The 16,837-nt window shown below is 35.4% G+C and overlaps 1 protein-coding gene across 1 annotated transcript in view; it reads right to left on the bottom strand.

Annotated features, from left to right (window-relative positions):
• LOC117121847 (cytochrome P450 4C1-like) overlaps window positions 1-7,789 on the bottom strand; it is a 30,804-nt gene extending 23,015 nt beyond the window's left edge. Inside the window, exon 1 of the mRNA XM_033267229.1 lies at window positions 7,373-7,789. Within this exon, the coding sequence (XP_033123120.1) occupies window positions 7,373-7,580 (208 nt within the window). The 5' untranslated portion in view covers window positions 7,581-7,789. The remainder of the gene's footprint in view (window positions 1-7,372) is intronic.
• Between the last annotated feature and the right edge of the window lie 9,048 nt (window positions 7,790-16,837).

The following is a 16,837-nucleotide window of genomic DNA, read 5'->3' as shown; positions in this document are numbered from 1 at the left end:
GTACTTGCATAAATTATAACTTATTACCGCGTATATTATTAACCAAGATTAACTATTCTGGGTTTGCCATTTTTAAAGGTTTTTTTTTAAAAGGTCATGGGAATAAATAGGTATATCCTTACAGCCTACTTAAAGTTTTGAATGGACTGTTTATTTTCATAGGGTAGGAATATACATAAAAGATGTCTTGAGCAAAATGTTTTGAACTTGTACATCACCTAAAAATCACGGCTTGTAACGGTTTACATATAGTAGTACTTTAACTGCACTAGACCAATTTTGTCAGTGCCATTGTCTGAGCATAAATACCCGTTATTTTCTGGGAGGCATAGATTCGACGATACCTGGAAAACCACCCACACGTAATTTTATCATTTCATGTAATTAATTGTATGATTCACGAACGAGGGGAAGCTAATAATGATAATGATGTTGATAAAAGCGATAATAATAATAATAATAATAATAATAATAATAATAATAATAATAATGATAGGCCTAATAGTAATAACAACAATAATAATAATAATAATGATGATGATGATGATGATGATGATGATGATGATGATAATGATAATAATGAAATTGTCACTTGATATATGCATTTTCTTTCACAATCATAGGCATGGCAAATCGACCGATCCCAATTGACAATTAGTAGACTATGAAAAGGTTTAACACTCGGGAAACTCAGAACTATGCTTATGGTGATAGAAACCTCTTAGTTTTTAATAGTCGCTTAGGCTGTAAGCCACTATAGGATATATGGTATCATATGGTAACACAAAGTTCAAATCCTCCCTCAACTTTTACTGTCCATAGGTCTACATTTTGAAATGAAAATCAGAGCTTAAAATTTATCTCGTGAGCTAACGTGGGATGCTTATAGGCCTATTTGTCTATTTAAATGTAACTGTAGGCTATGTAAATGGCCGTGCAACATTCCATCAATTATTAATAGAAACACACTTTGGATGTTAATATTTTTAAAACCGACCTACAATAAATTAAAATCCGGAATTGATCTGGACAACGTTAGTTTCTACACATCCCCTTCTTTTTATTGTCCCCACTCACACATCACACTATATACTAAAAATCTAGTCAATTCGTTTTATTTAAGATTAATACATTTATTTTAGGACCATTTTGACCCACAATCAGTGATCTATGCAACTGTTGGATTTCTCCTGTAACGACGAACAATGAAGTCGATGGTTAAACCAACATCGTCTTGGTCCAAGTTTTACCAGACAATCGGATCATTCAAACGGAAACATACACCAAAGTTCTCTGTTTAACAGGTACAGTAATTCCTGTACCTAACAATGGCGACACCTTTTTTTTAAATCAATAGAAATAATAATATGAATTAATTTAATGAGGGCTAAAGATAGTTAATTCAGGAAATGTCCTTGTCCCCGTAAAACATAATGCATTGCTACCGTGTTAACTTTACGTTCAATAGTACACTGTCCTTTAACCCCTCTATTTGTAGTTCAACTGTCATCGTTAAGATTCATTTAAGCAAGTCAATCTTCACGTCAAAATAATTTTGCGCTTTACTTTACAGACTTCTAAAAATAAACCCTTCTGAGCATCACTATCCTGTCATTCAGTAATGCCGTCAGGCGACCATATCACGAAACATAAAAAACATAATCATAAAACATAGAAACATAATCATAAAACATAGAAACATAATAAATATAAATAAATATTGATGTTATCAAAGAAGCCCTGAGCCTTGCAAAAAATAACAAAGCCCCAGGTGAGGATGGCATTACTAATGAACTTTTAAAAAATGGAGGTAATATAATGCATCAAGTTCTATTAAGCCTTTTAAACAAAATTATTCAAATTGAAAAAATACCAAATGAATGGAATTTAAGTATTGTTGTACCCATTTTTTTTAAATGGTGATAAAGAAGATCTAAATAATTACCGTGGAATATCTTTAACTTCATGTGTTTTAAAAGTTCTTAGGAAGATTATTGTATTAAATGTCTCATGCCATTTTGAAAGTGGAAATATCCTTTCTGAAGTCCAGGGAGGGTTTAGGAAGAGCTATAGATGCGAAGACCCATCTTTACTTTAAAAAGTATTGCTGCTTGTCGACGCAATGAGTGAAAAACAACCCATCTAGCCTTCTTGGACTTCAGAAAGGCTTTTGACACTGTGTGGAGGGATGGCCTTCTAAAATCAGCATGGGATATAGGCATCAGAGGTCGTGCCTGGAAATTAATTGATTTATTATATAAAGATGTAAAAGGAAAGGTAAAATTTGGGGATATTATGACGGATGAATTTAAAATACACCAGGGGGTTAAACAGGGCTGTGTTTTGTCGCCCATACTATTGTCGCCCATACCATATTTTCATGAATGAATTTACCAAACTACTTAGATCCCATGATATTGGTGTACATATAAATAACAACTGGCATGGAGCCCTATTCTGGGCGGATGATAGTCTTACTGGCAGAAGATGAGCGCCAGTTGGTTACAATGCTTGAGATTGCTACTAAATTTACAAAATAATGAAAATGGAATTTTAATTATGAGAAGTCCAATGTTATGGTCATAGGTAAACGTGTAAATAAAAACAAAGTTTGGAAATTAGGTGATTACAGCATAAATGGAACAGATACATACAAGTACCTTGGTGTACTTATCTCAAGAAATATGAATGATCATAATCATGCAGAATATGTAATTAAGAAAGGAAATCGTCTTATCGGTTATATAAAATCAATTATCAATAATCTAAATAATTTTAATAGAGTATACTATGTAACATCTGTGGCGAACGATCGCACTTCCATCTATCAATTACGCAAGTGCGGTGTGGGTAAACGGAAGCAAAAGTGATCTTGAAAAAATTGAAAAGCTGTAAATGCAAATGGCGAGGTGTATTCTAAAGGCTCCAAGAAACACACCCCGTTCTACCCTTTACAGAGACCTCGGATGAAATAAAACATGCTCTAAAACAAAATTCGTTAAATTGCTGGAAGGATGATATTAAAAGCAAACCTTCTATTGTAAAATATTCATTAATTAAAACGTCACGAAGTATGGAGGAGTACCTTCTTGACGGTACTGATTTTGAAGGAGCATCAATAAAATTTAAGCTCCGTTCAAATACCCTCCCTCTCCAACAGCGAACTAAAAAAAGTGTCTAATGATCAGAGTGACACTGGAATTTGTAAGGTGTGCAATGATAATTCCATTGAAGACATTGATCATTTTCTGCTTGTATGCCCAGTTCTTGAAAACATTAGGATGGAAATATTACACTTTAAAAATAATCTCCAATCACTAAACTTTCACCACGTTTGGGATAAATTTAACTCTTTAAATATTACAGAAAAGGTATGTTTTATTCTTGGCAATGAAAATGAATTAGGCCTATATAAAAAGGAAATTATTGTGGAAATTGATAAATTTAGCAAATCATTGTCTAAAAATCTGTGTAAAGAAAGGTCATTATTATTGCATGCCTCTACCTCATAAGTAATCTTTTGTGTTGATGTGTTTTGATTTAAAATGATTTTTTTTTATGTGCTTATCTGTATCTTAATAACGTAATAATTTGTTAACTTAAAAAAAATAGTATTACTACAGTAATTTTGTTTTTTATTTAGTGGATTTTGCTTTAACACCAAGGCAGTACTGTATACTGTTATTGTGTAATTGTTTTGTATAACTTTTAGTTTCTTTTAGTTTAGTTGTTTTTCTTTCTCATTGAACGCACCAAAATGTTGTGTGCCACTGAAACAAAAGTGTATGTTCAGTTGAATAAATAAATAAATAATCATAGTAAATTACTACCGGTGTCATTGAAGTTCACCGTGATGCAATGAAATATTAAGCACAATGTAATCATCAAGATGAGTGAGAATCAAGTCAAGAATATGACCCTTGATATGAGTTGGACCAGCGACATGCTGGAATAAACCAAATGATTTAGTTATTTGTGAGAATTGTTTCGCCTCAACATTAGTCAGTAAATTACCACCAGTCACCAATTATCATAAGTTTAGATGAAGACATTACTAACGACTCAAGGAATGTGAAAAATTCCACAAAAAATATGGCAGAGGTTTAGTTTTTTTCTCTTTTTTTTTAGAAGGTGGGGGACGATATATAATAACAATTGTACACTGAATATTATTATACTGAATAACAGCTTCCAAGTGTTCAAAACTACGGTATATAGTGTTATTAACACATGATTTAACAATGAAACCAGATTTGAGAAGGAGGGCTAAACCTCCTCCTCTGTTGCATCTCTCCCTGCTAATTAGATGGTAATCAGGAAGGGACTGTTTCAGGTCGGCAATAAAGCGATTATCACGATCGCTCCCCGTTAACTATGTTTCTGTTATTGCCATGATATAAATTTTCTGTTGAATGACGAAGTCATACAAAGATGTTCACTTAATTGAACGTTAATTCCAAAGTGCCAAACGGGCTTGGCCAGCAAAATTTTTATCTATGGTGGGTATAAAAAACAGGAACCATTTATCCCAGGACTTCTTCTTTCATAGGACGTAGGTGATCTAATTGTGGTTATGAAATGAATCTCTTAGAAAGTGTAGACGTACTCGATGTATTGACCACATTAGACCAATTCTTAGTTTTACGCATATGCGTACCAGCTCGCCGAATCCTAACATGAAAAATACCTTTGAGAAGACCACATACTTGAGGAAACATTAAGTTTGGGCATTGATTTCCTGATCGTTAACAGGAAACGTCTATCATGGAATATATGCCTATTCATAGAATGCATTAAGTCTTGCACAAAATTCACCAGTAAAATTGCATGTACAGATATATAATAATTAATAGGGATAGGTATAAACCAGAATGAAACCTTATCCTACAAATACTTTATACGATATGGTTATGCCAACAAACATGTTATGCAAAGCCTAGGCCTAGTAGTTATTGTTTACATTTGCACCTGGGCAGGTAAGGCAGTTTGAGCCTAGAGCCAGACAATAACAAATGCAGCTACTCAACTAAGTTGAGCATAGCTCAAAATCCCTAAAAAATGGCTTGAGTGAAGTCAATAAAATACAAAATAAGTCTAAAAATGGTAATTATCAACAGTGTATGAATATCAACAAATGTTTGACCAGAAACAAACTCCAGAGACAAAAGGGCAGCAGCCTCCGTTTATCACATATTCGTTCAATGGCCTTTGCTGTGCCATTCCAACTAATTTCCGTACACGCGCGCATTAAATATCAAGATTAAAGCATGGACCTATTAATAATTATGTCCATGATTAAAGAAAATACAATTAAGACAGTCGTCTCTAACCTCTTAAAGCTTTTAGGCATTGTCATGTGCTTAGTATCTAGACGCGTTTAACATTCTGTAAATGTAGGTCCCTATGTTCAATGCCAAACTCGTCAAGATGCTAAGCACATTAGGCAGTGCCTAAACGCGTTTAGCTTTTAAAAATGTCATCAATTTGTTTTTACAGTGAGAATATATCCTATGGTATGCTACATATATTTGTGTCTATTCTTCATGTGCTCCTTCACCGAATTTGGCAGTTACATACAAAGACACATTTAGCATGTTGCCTTTCGTAGCCGGCCCCATATACTTTTAACACTCTTATTTCCTAGGGGTGATGATTGTTATGTGAAATTGAGGGCCACCTATGAGCAGGGAACAGTGAATTCCCTGCTATGAAGGAATGTTTTAGCATGGAACTGTAAATGGCTCCATGGTTTCAGTTACACTACTCCATTTCCATTTCCATTTTTTTTCCCATTTTCATTTTTTCTCCCATTTCTTTGAATAAATTGAATTGAATAATTGGTTATAGTATTGTACTTGATAAATAGAAGGGAAGTAAAATCGTCCATTCAGATAGAAGTCCCTAACAATAACTGGTACATAAAAGACTAGCTTGTGGCATTATCCTACCAGAAATAACGACGGCATATGATCCATAATTCTGAATGATAATCAGATAATTTATATTCACAATTGACTCGTCATGTTATTCACTCGGCAATTAAAATCACCTACATTGTTTATGGGGTTTGGCTCTTTGTGTTAAAACGAAATGCTGATGAAGAAACCCGAAGGCCTATACAAAATCAAGGCCATAGATATAGAATCATCAGAAATAGTGGGGTTTTTTTTTTTTTCTGGGTAGTAAAACGAGATGCTGATTTAAAAATATATACAGAGAGGCTTATACAAAACAAAGCTGTTCAGAGTATGTTTATCGTAAGAGAAATACTGTTATTGGCTTATCCTGGGACGGATGCAGGATTAGGTGGTAGGGGGTGCGTGAAAGTCTACACTACCTCAGCCCCACCATGGTTGGGGTGAGGTGCGAAAATTTTGAGATCAAGGACCGCTAGGTGCCCGGACATTGCACTCTCATACCTTAAATATCTTACCGGTACTTCATTTCAACAATACAATACAACATTCTTAATAAAATTAAGGGGTACGATCGCATCGTCTGCACACCCCCCCCCCCACCCCAACACTACCTGCATCCGCCACAGTTAAATGTTGCCCAGGCTCAGTGTTCTTATTTTTTGGCCGATTTCGGGCTCAAAATGTACTTTTTTTGTTCTTTATTTTACATACTTCCCAAATTTAGAATATTATTACTCATGTACAGCGGTATATTGCTGTACTGCATTTTTTAGGGTATTATAAACATGCCTACTGCACATTAGGTGCAGATAGGATTTGTTGGTTTATAACATTTTACCTCAGCCTCAATTTGTTCTTATTTTGTTCTTAATTTTCAAGCAATTTCAGCCTCAATGTCCTTATAAAATGTGTTCTTATAAAAACAAAAGTGTATTACATCAGCAAGCATTTATTTATGCAGGCCTGTACCTGTAATTGATACCCGGAAAGGAAAAATACTTTGAATTCAGCAACAGTCTATAAACCTCCACTTAAAACTTTCTAGGCTATAAACTAATGGCGGAGGTGGGACAATGCTGGTAAATTCCCTATAATTTTCTTTCACCCAGTTCCCCCACCGCAGTTCCACTCGTCATACGGATTGATTTATTAAAGTCGATGCAGACCAATACCATCATTGTGTTGATTTTTCCTGATTAGATCTCTTTAAGGTAGGCCTATTAGCACTGTTTCTTAAGCCTTTATAATGTTGCTCTTAACATAGGCCTACACGCTACAGTCAACTGACAATTGCAACGTGTAGGCCTTACTTTTCCCAAGATTTTTCCCCTAAAATGTTATCTTCTACCCTCACTTTCCCCCTTCCCCTTCTCCTTCCCCCACTCCCTCTCCCCATTTCAAACGCTGGTTTCCCCACTACTAGAAACTAAGGCACACGCTACTGAACTACTTACCATGAGGTTCCTTCTCAAATTGATGGGCATTACCTATAATTGGTAGTGCAGGTGGGCCTGGAATTCTGTTGACGAGTATCACGATCCTGATAAAATATGAAATCTTCACAACAATCCAAGCCATGATTGAAAAACATAAAATTATCACAACAATCCAAGCTATGATTAAAAAAAAACGCAACACCATGGTTATATTTCCTCCGAGCATTATCCTAGATCGTCTGTTCTTAAGATGTCCACGAACGGTCTGACTTTAGCTAATGATTGTAACCTGTAACTAACTAAACAGGCGGAAAATCCTGTTCATAATAAATAATACGAGATCAATGCATCATTTACCAGTATAACACAATACAAAGCGCTAATATTTAGCCAGAAGACCGATTGAATTGTACCATTCTTATAATGTACATTATGGAATAGTATGGAATAGTGGCGGCAAGAAGTCAATTGCCTTACGTATTCACTGCTGGATTGATCCATTTACAACTGGGGGAGTTAGCCACTAAAACTATATTACTTATTTGATTATAGGGCCAAACTCTGTGTCAAGTAATGGGTGACAAAACGTCTATCAATTATCAATCAATTAATCAATGCATCGGGATAGTAAAGATATTGTAACTAATGTATTGTTCCTTTTGTATAACTAACCCTCCTTTTCTTGATAAATTAAAATCGAACAGCCTAAGGGCTGAATGCCTACCGTCTTAAGTTTCCGATGTCACGTCGGATGTGCTGAAAACTTCAAAACATAATAGTTTTGGCTTTTGATGATAACATCATTAGTTACTCTCTGGGATATTCTTTTAAGCGCAACTATTTATTCAACAGTATTCGAAACTTACATTGAGTTGGTGATGAATATTTGAATTTTATTTTTCTTTTAATTTAAAAATTGTAGAGACAGCACTGTATACTTTTTCTTAACTATTTATCTTTCTTTATCATTTTGATGTTTTCATAAAACTCGTTTGTATTGTTGAGGGCCCTTAAAATCATCTCACGCTGGATTGGTTACCCTTTCGAAATATGGTTGAATTATAATTATTATTATTATTATTATTATTATTATTATTATTATTATTATTATTATTATTATTATTTTCATCATTATTATTGCTTATTATTATTATTATTAGGCCTATTATTATTATTATCATTATTATTATTATTATTATTATTAGGCCTATTATTATTATTATATTAGGCCTACGCTTACTATACAGCCACAGAATGCCTAACAATGTAATTTTACCAAGCAATTGGCAAGCTACCGTATGCAATACCTCGACCTCAATGACTAAGTCTCGGCATAATGATCTGGAATAGAATCGGGAGAGGACTACGATAAATTTAACCTTGAGCTCATCATAAACAAATAGACAACGTGTGGAAATTTATATCACGTTCACGACTAAAATAATAAAACAAGCACGTCTGCATTTGTTTTTATTAGGCTCTAAGTTTTTTTCTATTATTTTTAATAGATAACGAGTTACAGTTACTGTAATAATTTTAAATAATTTTCAACAATAACAAGGAGGCATACCGGTATCAAGTGGAAAACATCAACTATAGCCTATATTATTGTATAGGAATATGTGTGTGTGTGTATTATAGGAGCTCTCTGATCACACAAGTATGATACGAAACGTTATACATCAACGAAACTTATTTTAAAGTGTCATTTTTATTATGAGACATGCACTTCGTGAAAAATTATGCAGCGTCATGTCATTGAGCGTAGTACATGTTGATTCCGGTTAATTATAGTTTATTATTTGTAATCCCTACTTATTATCCAGAGTTCATGGAAGATAAATTAATTCAAACGATATACTGCTGGTGTTAACAATCGAGAAAAGGGTTAAAAATTAAAATAAAACATAAAACTTAGAAATGCTCATTTGAGTGATTCATATTATGTTGTCAACTTATAGTAAGACAGAAATTGAAATAAAAGTGTTTTTTTTTTCATATCTTTTGTTGGGTCATCCCACTTTTATTCATCAAATTTCTAAATTTCCCATAGCAACTTTATTATATTTGCATAACTGTTTATAATTGGTAAGGGAATCATCTTCTCTACTTATTAATTGTAAGTTAATTACTTACAGCATTTAATTATACAAAATTCAGCAAGCAAATTTTAATACCGGTATTGAATCTACACTTTAATATTTTGCAGAGGGCGCTGCACATAAAACAGCAACGCCACAAACAGCTTTAATACCTGATGTAGATTTTTTTTAAGTACAGTACAAGTAGATCAAGACCTCGCATAGTACTGCTATAAGTATAAATTATTGGTTTAAAAATAATTCATTGATCTATCATACCTAAAAACCAAAAGTATCACTTGAGGATCTATGCTTCAAGTTTCATCATAGACGCAGATTCACACACATACAATATACAAGGTAATTTACAAAGGGCCTACATATTTTAACGTCATTCAAATATCATTGCCTCATAAATCGTTTTAATACGTTTACTTCATAATTGGCTTTTTCTGATTTGTTTTTTTTTTTTTTTCTTCTTTTTTTTTCTCTCCCGATTTCCCCTCTTTTTTGCACATGGTTTTCTGTTTCGCACTTTGTTCACTTTCCGTGCTTGGATCTTTTTCAAACTTTGTCCAAGCAAAGGCCTATCAAAGATGTAAATATGACGTCATTCTACATATTTTGAATATTGATACCGTAAACGGGTAACTTTTATATTAACGCTACGTTTTCTAAATCGTTTTAAACTAGCTACAGCTAGGTTAAACGCAAAATTACTATGCAACATGAACATTTTTCACCTTCAACCTGTGAAATTCGCAAGTTTGACGAAATCAAAATGTACAGATCTCCTATTTAAAGCTAAGATCTCTAATTACGATTAAATGACAACTCGGCTAGCCATAGATCTCTAGAGTCGCATTCTATAGGCGTATGTTTTAAAATCCAACATCACCCTAACCAAAAAAAAACTTTCAGCGCTGGTTCCAGTGGCGGAGTCAAGGGGTGGGGGTGGGGAAGGGGGAGCCTGCCCCCCCCCCCAATTTTTCTAATTATAAAAAAAAATCTGAGAAATAAAAGAAAATTACAAGTCTGAGAGTGCCATTTCCGGCCTTCTAAGTGACATAATCGTAAGTTTTCTTACCTCTCAGCCCTAACCACGGTGGATCTGAGGTGGTATAGACCCTTCGTCTATCGAAGTCCCTCCCTGGGCCTCCTCTATTTCAAATTCCTGGATCCGCCACTGGGTTTCAACTTAGTATTTGTTTTAGTTCATAATTTTGTTATATATATGATTTTGTTTTCACTTTCTAATTTCAATATAAGTTCTCATTATGATGGCAATGAGGAAAAGCCCTACGTTCATAGATAGTAAGTCTACTTGCTATTGCTTCGTCTGTAATTCATTAATATCATAGCCGTCTATGCAGTATGTAAATGAAACAACTCCACATTGCAGGCCTCATAAAGAGACTTGGTTTATAAAGAATCGTCCTTTCTGTAATTGGCGAGTTATTTGCTGTAGGATGCGAATGAAATCAATTTGAAATAGAAAATAAAAGTTCAATCACTCATTCCATTTCGTCGTCTTTTCTTTTTAATCGATTGTAAAAATGAATTGTTGCCTTAATTTATTTGTTATTTCTTTTCCAACACCTATTTTCCACGCCTTCAGCATTTTTCGTTAGGCATTGAATATGGTATATACGGTAGATAAAGCGCCTTACCCAAAGACACAAGCGACTTGCACAGCGAGAGTTTCGAACCCCCGACCTCAAAGTTGGGAGTCCAAGCCACAACCGATGCGCCAGCCACTTCTACGTTCTTTTCCCTTTTCTTGGTTGCCAAATTGTTATCTCTTAGTCCATCTAGTGTTTTCTATTTGTGAAAGGTGTCCTGCCCACCTCCATTTTTTTTTCTCCATAAATTATTTAAGGTAACTCTGGTTATTTTTCTTATTTTCGGTGTGTCTCACCTTTAATCCATATGTAGCATTTTTTTCCATAGCTCTTTGGATTGTTATCAGTTTCTGTTTCATGTCATAGGCATGTTATTATAGCCTACGTTTTATCAGTTGATCGACTTATGCAAAGTCACCTATAGATCGAGCACCACCCAACCGACTTTATTGATTTTTAGACATTGAATAATTTATTGAATAAATACTTACTTGATTCCAAGAAAAGTACCATGGGCGTGTATAGACTGGGGATGCGTCCACATCTCACAATGAGGGAAACGTAGTTCCACTATGTGGGTTAAAATTCTAATTATTTCCACGAGTAGGCCAAAGTTAAAATACTAAAAATGATAATTTAGTGTATAATATATTGATACACCAAACATCTTGATAAAAAACATAACAGAGAAAAAACAATTTAAAAAAAAAATGTACACACGACAATTGTCCAGAGACTTCCCTCTCCATAAAAAAAAAAAAAAAAAAAAAACACAGCCGAAAAAAAAAAAAAAAAAAAAAAAAAAAACATCTCGTGTGAATTATAAAGGAGTGGCAGCAAAATGTCAAAATCTTGACTACTCATGAGACTAATAAATGACCATTACGTTTTCATTGGAATAGAGATTTAGTACCACATATCTCAATTTTTTCACCCTCCCAATTTTTTTTAAAAACAATTTTAAAAAAAATGTACACACGACAATTGTCCAGAGACTTCCCTCTCCATAAAAAAAAAAAAAAAAAAAAAAAAAAAAAAAAAAAAAAAAAAAACATCTCGTGTGAATTATAAAGGAGTGGCAGCAAAATGTCAAAATCTTGACTACTCATGAGACTAATAAATGACCATTACGTTTTCATTGGAATAGAGATTTAGTACCACATATCTCAATTTTTTCACCCTCCCTCCCCCTCCCCCACCCACAGTCCCAAACCAACATACGCATCTGAGTACCAAGGTACTGGTGGGTTTAATTTTTGCTTGATATTCGGATTATGTTCATGTTGTAAAGATGTTCGGTTTCATATTTGATAATGTGTTGTTAAAGTTGTAACATGAAGGAAATAACTGCGTGGTAGTACTACAGTAAGGATGCAACGCCATGTGGATGTGTGTCAATGTTCGAATGAATGCAGGATAACAAACCGTTAAGTACAATTATTAGCTCCCCCAAGGAAATCATGTTTGTCTGCCGGTCTGTTTGTCTGGTGGTTAGCAGGATTAACCAAAATATAATGAACGAATCATAATATAATTAGTGTAGTGAAGCTCACCCCTCGATTATAAAAGAAAATAACCAAATCTCCTAATTTATTACTCGGTATTCAGGTATGGACTCCTGAAGTGACGGTACTCTTTCAAAACGTGATAGCAACCGTATTTACGGTAGCGCCCTCTATCAACAAGAAGTACTCAATTCAAGCAGCTTCATAATAATAAATAGGCTATAATAAAGCACAGCGCCAAAGAAAGATCCAATCATACTACGACTATAGTTATAGTTATGTTTATAACTTCATGCTACGACTTGGCCTGAATAAAATCAACTATAATATTTTAGAACAATGAAATAACTAAAATAAAGACATAGGCCATTGCGGATGCAGTAAGGGGGGTCCCCCCACACCGTTTTGCCGCTAATTTAACTTAAATAAAAAAATTTCAATGCAAATTAATGTTATGTGCTACTCACCTATTCAGAAACTGTTGTGCGCCCCCCCCCCCAACATTTGAAAAATTCTGGATCCGCCCCTGTAGGCCAAATTCTTAAACTTCGTTCCCATAATATTCGATGTAGGCCTATAATATTGTACATCAGCCTAATCAATAAGTAAGACGCAACGTTAGTCTCTTGAAACAGAGTGCATTTAGAAAATTCTCGTGACCTGCTTTTGAATGAAACGATGTGGCTGTAGATATGTATGATGTGACTTATTATCTGTTCATAAACAAACCATGGACGTGTCGCATTGCTGGCAAAGTACTAGAAGCGTTCGAAGTTGTGGATTGGTGATTATCTGGCGAGTTATCTCTTGCGTGGGCCCTTTGGGGACAAACGTGCAAATCAATCCGGGGAAACGACAGCGTGATCGTGAGCGAAGAGCGAACTATTTTTAGATAAGAGATATCTCTTTTGTTGCGTCGGCTTTTCTTTATCACTGCTGAACGAGACCGCTTGTTGGACTAATATAGACATCCACGGCTTTACAAGAGAGAGGGAAAAAATTAACAAACAACAATGTGTTTGTTAGTTTCCGTGAGCATGCGCAGAACTACATTGTTATTTATACACGCTTCGTTTCGTGTAAGAAGCCCAGTTACTGTACAGTATTTTTGAAATATTCTATATACTATACTTCCGCTATTACAACATACAGACAAATTTAACCAGTTAGTCCCTGGCAATTGATTGGTTTTCTTTATCTTTCTTTTGTCAATAAAAACCAGCAGTCAGCCACGCGTTCTGGTTTTTTGTTGGGATTTTTAAATTCTCGATACTTACATCTACTCGTAAGTGACAGAAAGCATGCGTGGCCGACTTTGTGTTAACTTACATTAAAGATACAAGAACGTGGATAATAAAATCAATGGACATAATCGCGTTGAATATGATGATACCATGGGGAAATATGTCTTTTTTCATGTAAATTGTGCTAGTTCGATATATAATCATAATATAACTTTATATATACCTACACACACTGTACATGATCATATGTAGACCTATATATCATGATACGATACGATCAGTGGCGTATATAGGGAGTGGAGGAGTATGCCCTCCCAATAAAAGGTCATGCTTCCAGTCTCCACAGGAAATTTTGGAAGCAAAATATTACGCTTAAGTATTACCTTATTTTGTCATCAGCTAGCGTCCTTTCACTATATCATCCAGCCCTCTCCTACCCATCATCCCCACCCCCATTCCAATACCACTAGATAGGCCTACGCCACTGGTTACAATCGTTAATCTATATGCTACATGCATGACCAACACTACATATTATGAACATAACATGATGTAAAATAATAAGGCCATATCAGTGGCGTAGAAAAGTATTTTTCATTGGGGGGGGGGTGATTGACGTGTTAGCCAGGGTCGTAACAGGGGAGGGGGAGGNNNNACTGACGGTTTTTACCGGGCTGACCAAGCCGTCGTACCGGGCTGGGTAATAAGAGAAAAGAAAGAGGGGAGAGGGGGGTAAAGAGAAAGAAGAGGAAAAGAAAAGGAAAGGAAAAGAAAAAGAGAAGAGAAAAATAAAGACAAGAATAAAAAGGAAGATATCATAATGACCAGACTCAAACACCCTGCAACCCCTTCTCCACTTCAAAAACTGTCATTTAACTCCTTTGATCTATGCTGCCCGATGGCGTAACCACTGGGGGACAAGGGGAAAATATCTATCTTTGGAAAATCCTCCCCACTGCTTCGCGCGCATTTCTTGTTAACATTGGCCAATTTCCTCTAAAAATTGCACATTTTAGGGAGTTTTGATCAATTCCAACGATATTAGAATTAAAAACACCGGGGGACAAGGGGAAAATATCCATCTTTGGAAAGTCTTTCCCCACCCCTTGACAAATGCATCCTCTGAAAGTGCCTAAAACTCTCAAATTCTTTGCGCGCATTTCTTGTTACGGTAGGCCAATTTCCTCTATAAATTGCACATTTTAGGGAGTTTTCATCAATTCCGACGAAATTAAAATTAAAAACACAAAAATATTTTTCGCGCTTTGCGCGCATATATCAGGGCTTTTTTAGGTTTATCCTTTTAAGTTATTTAAACACATAGGCCTAATAGTACCAAACTCAAGAAAGACAAATTTAAGAAAGATCGTTTTAACCTAAAAGAAGGGCCTCAATGTGTATTGATGGTGAAAGAATATGTTTGTAATAAATAAAACCATGATGAAAATGCTTATATTTAGTTTCAAACACACGTGTGGCCTATATTATAAATAAGATAAGCCATATGTCGTATTGTTTTCTATATGGGGAGTAGGGTGGGGTGGGTATGATAAATTACTAACCGGGAAAATAAATACCCACTCTGACCCAAAACCCCTGTTACGCGCCTGGTGTTAGCAAATGTGTGCCCTTGTGCGGACAGGGGATGTGCCCCCCTCTGAAGCTGGAAACCTTGTTTTTGCAAAATAAATTGATGCAATTTGCTATTATATGCCTAATCAATAAATTCCTCATCAACCGATATAACCTTAAACATTCATGGAATTGACATAACATTACTGATGTCGTACACACCCTTCAGTGTGAAATGTGGCTCTCTTTACAAACACATCTAACATCTAAGGAAAGAAGAGCTTAGATTGGTACCAGATAAAATAATTTTGTTATCAACATTAATACATTATGCTAATTTTCATCTTTGTAAGCGTATAAGACAGTGCAAATTATTTCTGTGACAATCTTTTGAAGTGTGTAAAGCTCCATTTTATCCCACACATAGTCAAAATATTGGCGGGTGGGATGATACAATGGACCATCCCCCTTGTCAAATATTGGGGGAGGGGATATATCCCCATCCCCCGGGATCTACGCCTATGAGCCATATTATATAATATGATTATATTATAATAATATAATCCTATATTGTCCGTTTCGTAAAGCATTGTCGTGCTATCCAGGGTTATGTCTGTAAGTTAAGAAAAATTGTTCAATCACGGCGTGTGCCTGTTTTTAGTCGGCAACTTCAGCTCTTATCAACTTGTTCGAAGTGTCTGTGTTTTATGGTTTTACCGTCAGCTTATCAAATAGATCAGCTTTATTTGGTGACGATAGCACAAGTACAATCTTAGAAAAATCTTAATCCTTAAATTCTCCAGGGCTGTTACGTGCTTTACCGGAAAGGCTCGGTGCAAGCTTCACCACGGGACAACCCACAATGCCTGGCCTAGCACGCACTAACCGGTCTGTCAAGCGGGTAATTTGTGTTGGAGAGCACGCAGCTACTACGGCGATCGCATTCGTGCCCCCGTGATAACCTTGGGCTAGTGGGATTGACAGTCGACATTAGTGTCAGTCGCCTGCGTGAACTCTTCGTGACCGTCTCTTAGCGTAATTTTCAAACTTAGTATGTATACTACTAGAGACTAACCAGGCCCGTAGCGTGACTTAATTTGTGGGAGGTTCCTTTCAGTGGAATGTGGACCCTTTGGCTTGTATGATCTCCGATACTCTGGAGAACATTGTAAATATATCTACGAATATCAATTTTTCGTTTTTAAATGCGGACCGTCTCCAGTTTTTGGGCGGTTTGTCGTAACCACCTTAACCCCCCCCCCCCACTCTACAGGCCTGCTAACACACTATCAGAATTTCAAGCTGACTGTATGAACCTATCATGGAGTTGGATCCTATCATTTATTTTTTATATCAACCAATTAAATAATAATATGAAAGCTTCCTATCGAGAAGCAATAACAAATTTCAAAAGTGCCATTTTGTACTTAATTGCGTCATCGTGTTATCGCGTACCCGC

This window comes from Anneissia japonica, unplaced genomic scaffold (genome assembly GCF_011630105.1).
Source record: "Anneissia japonica isolate Jap-2015-1 unplaced genomic scaffold, ASM1163010v1 scaffold2392_len1475705_cov187, whole genome shotgun sequence".
Lineage (NCBI taxonomy): Eukaryota > Metazoa > Echinodermata > Crinoidea > Comatulida > Comatulidae > Anneissia > Anneissia japonica.
Note: the sequence above shows the minus strand (reverse complement) of the source record. Positions and strands in the feature narration are given on the sequence as shown.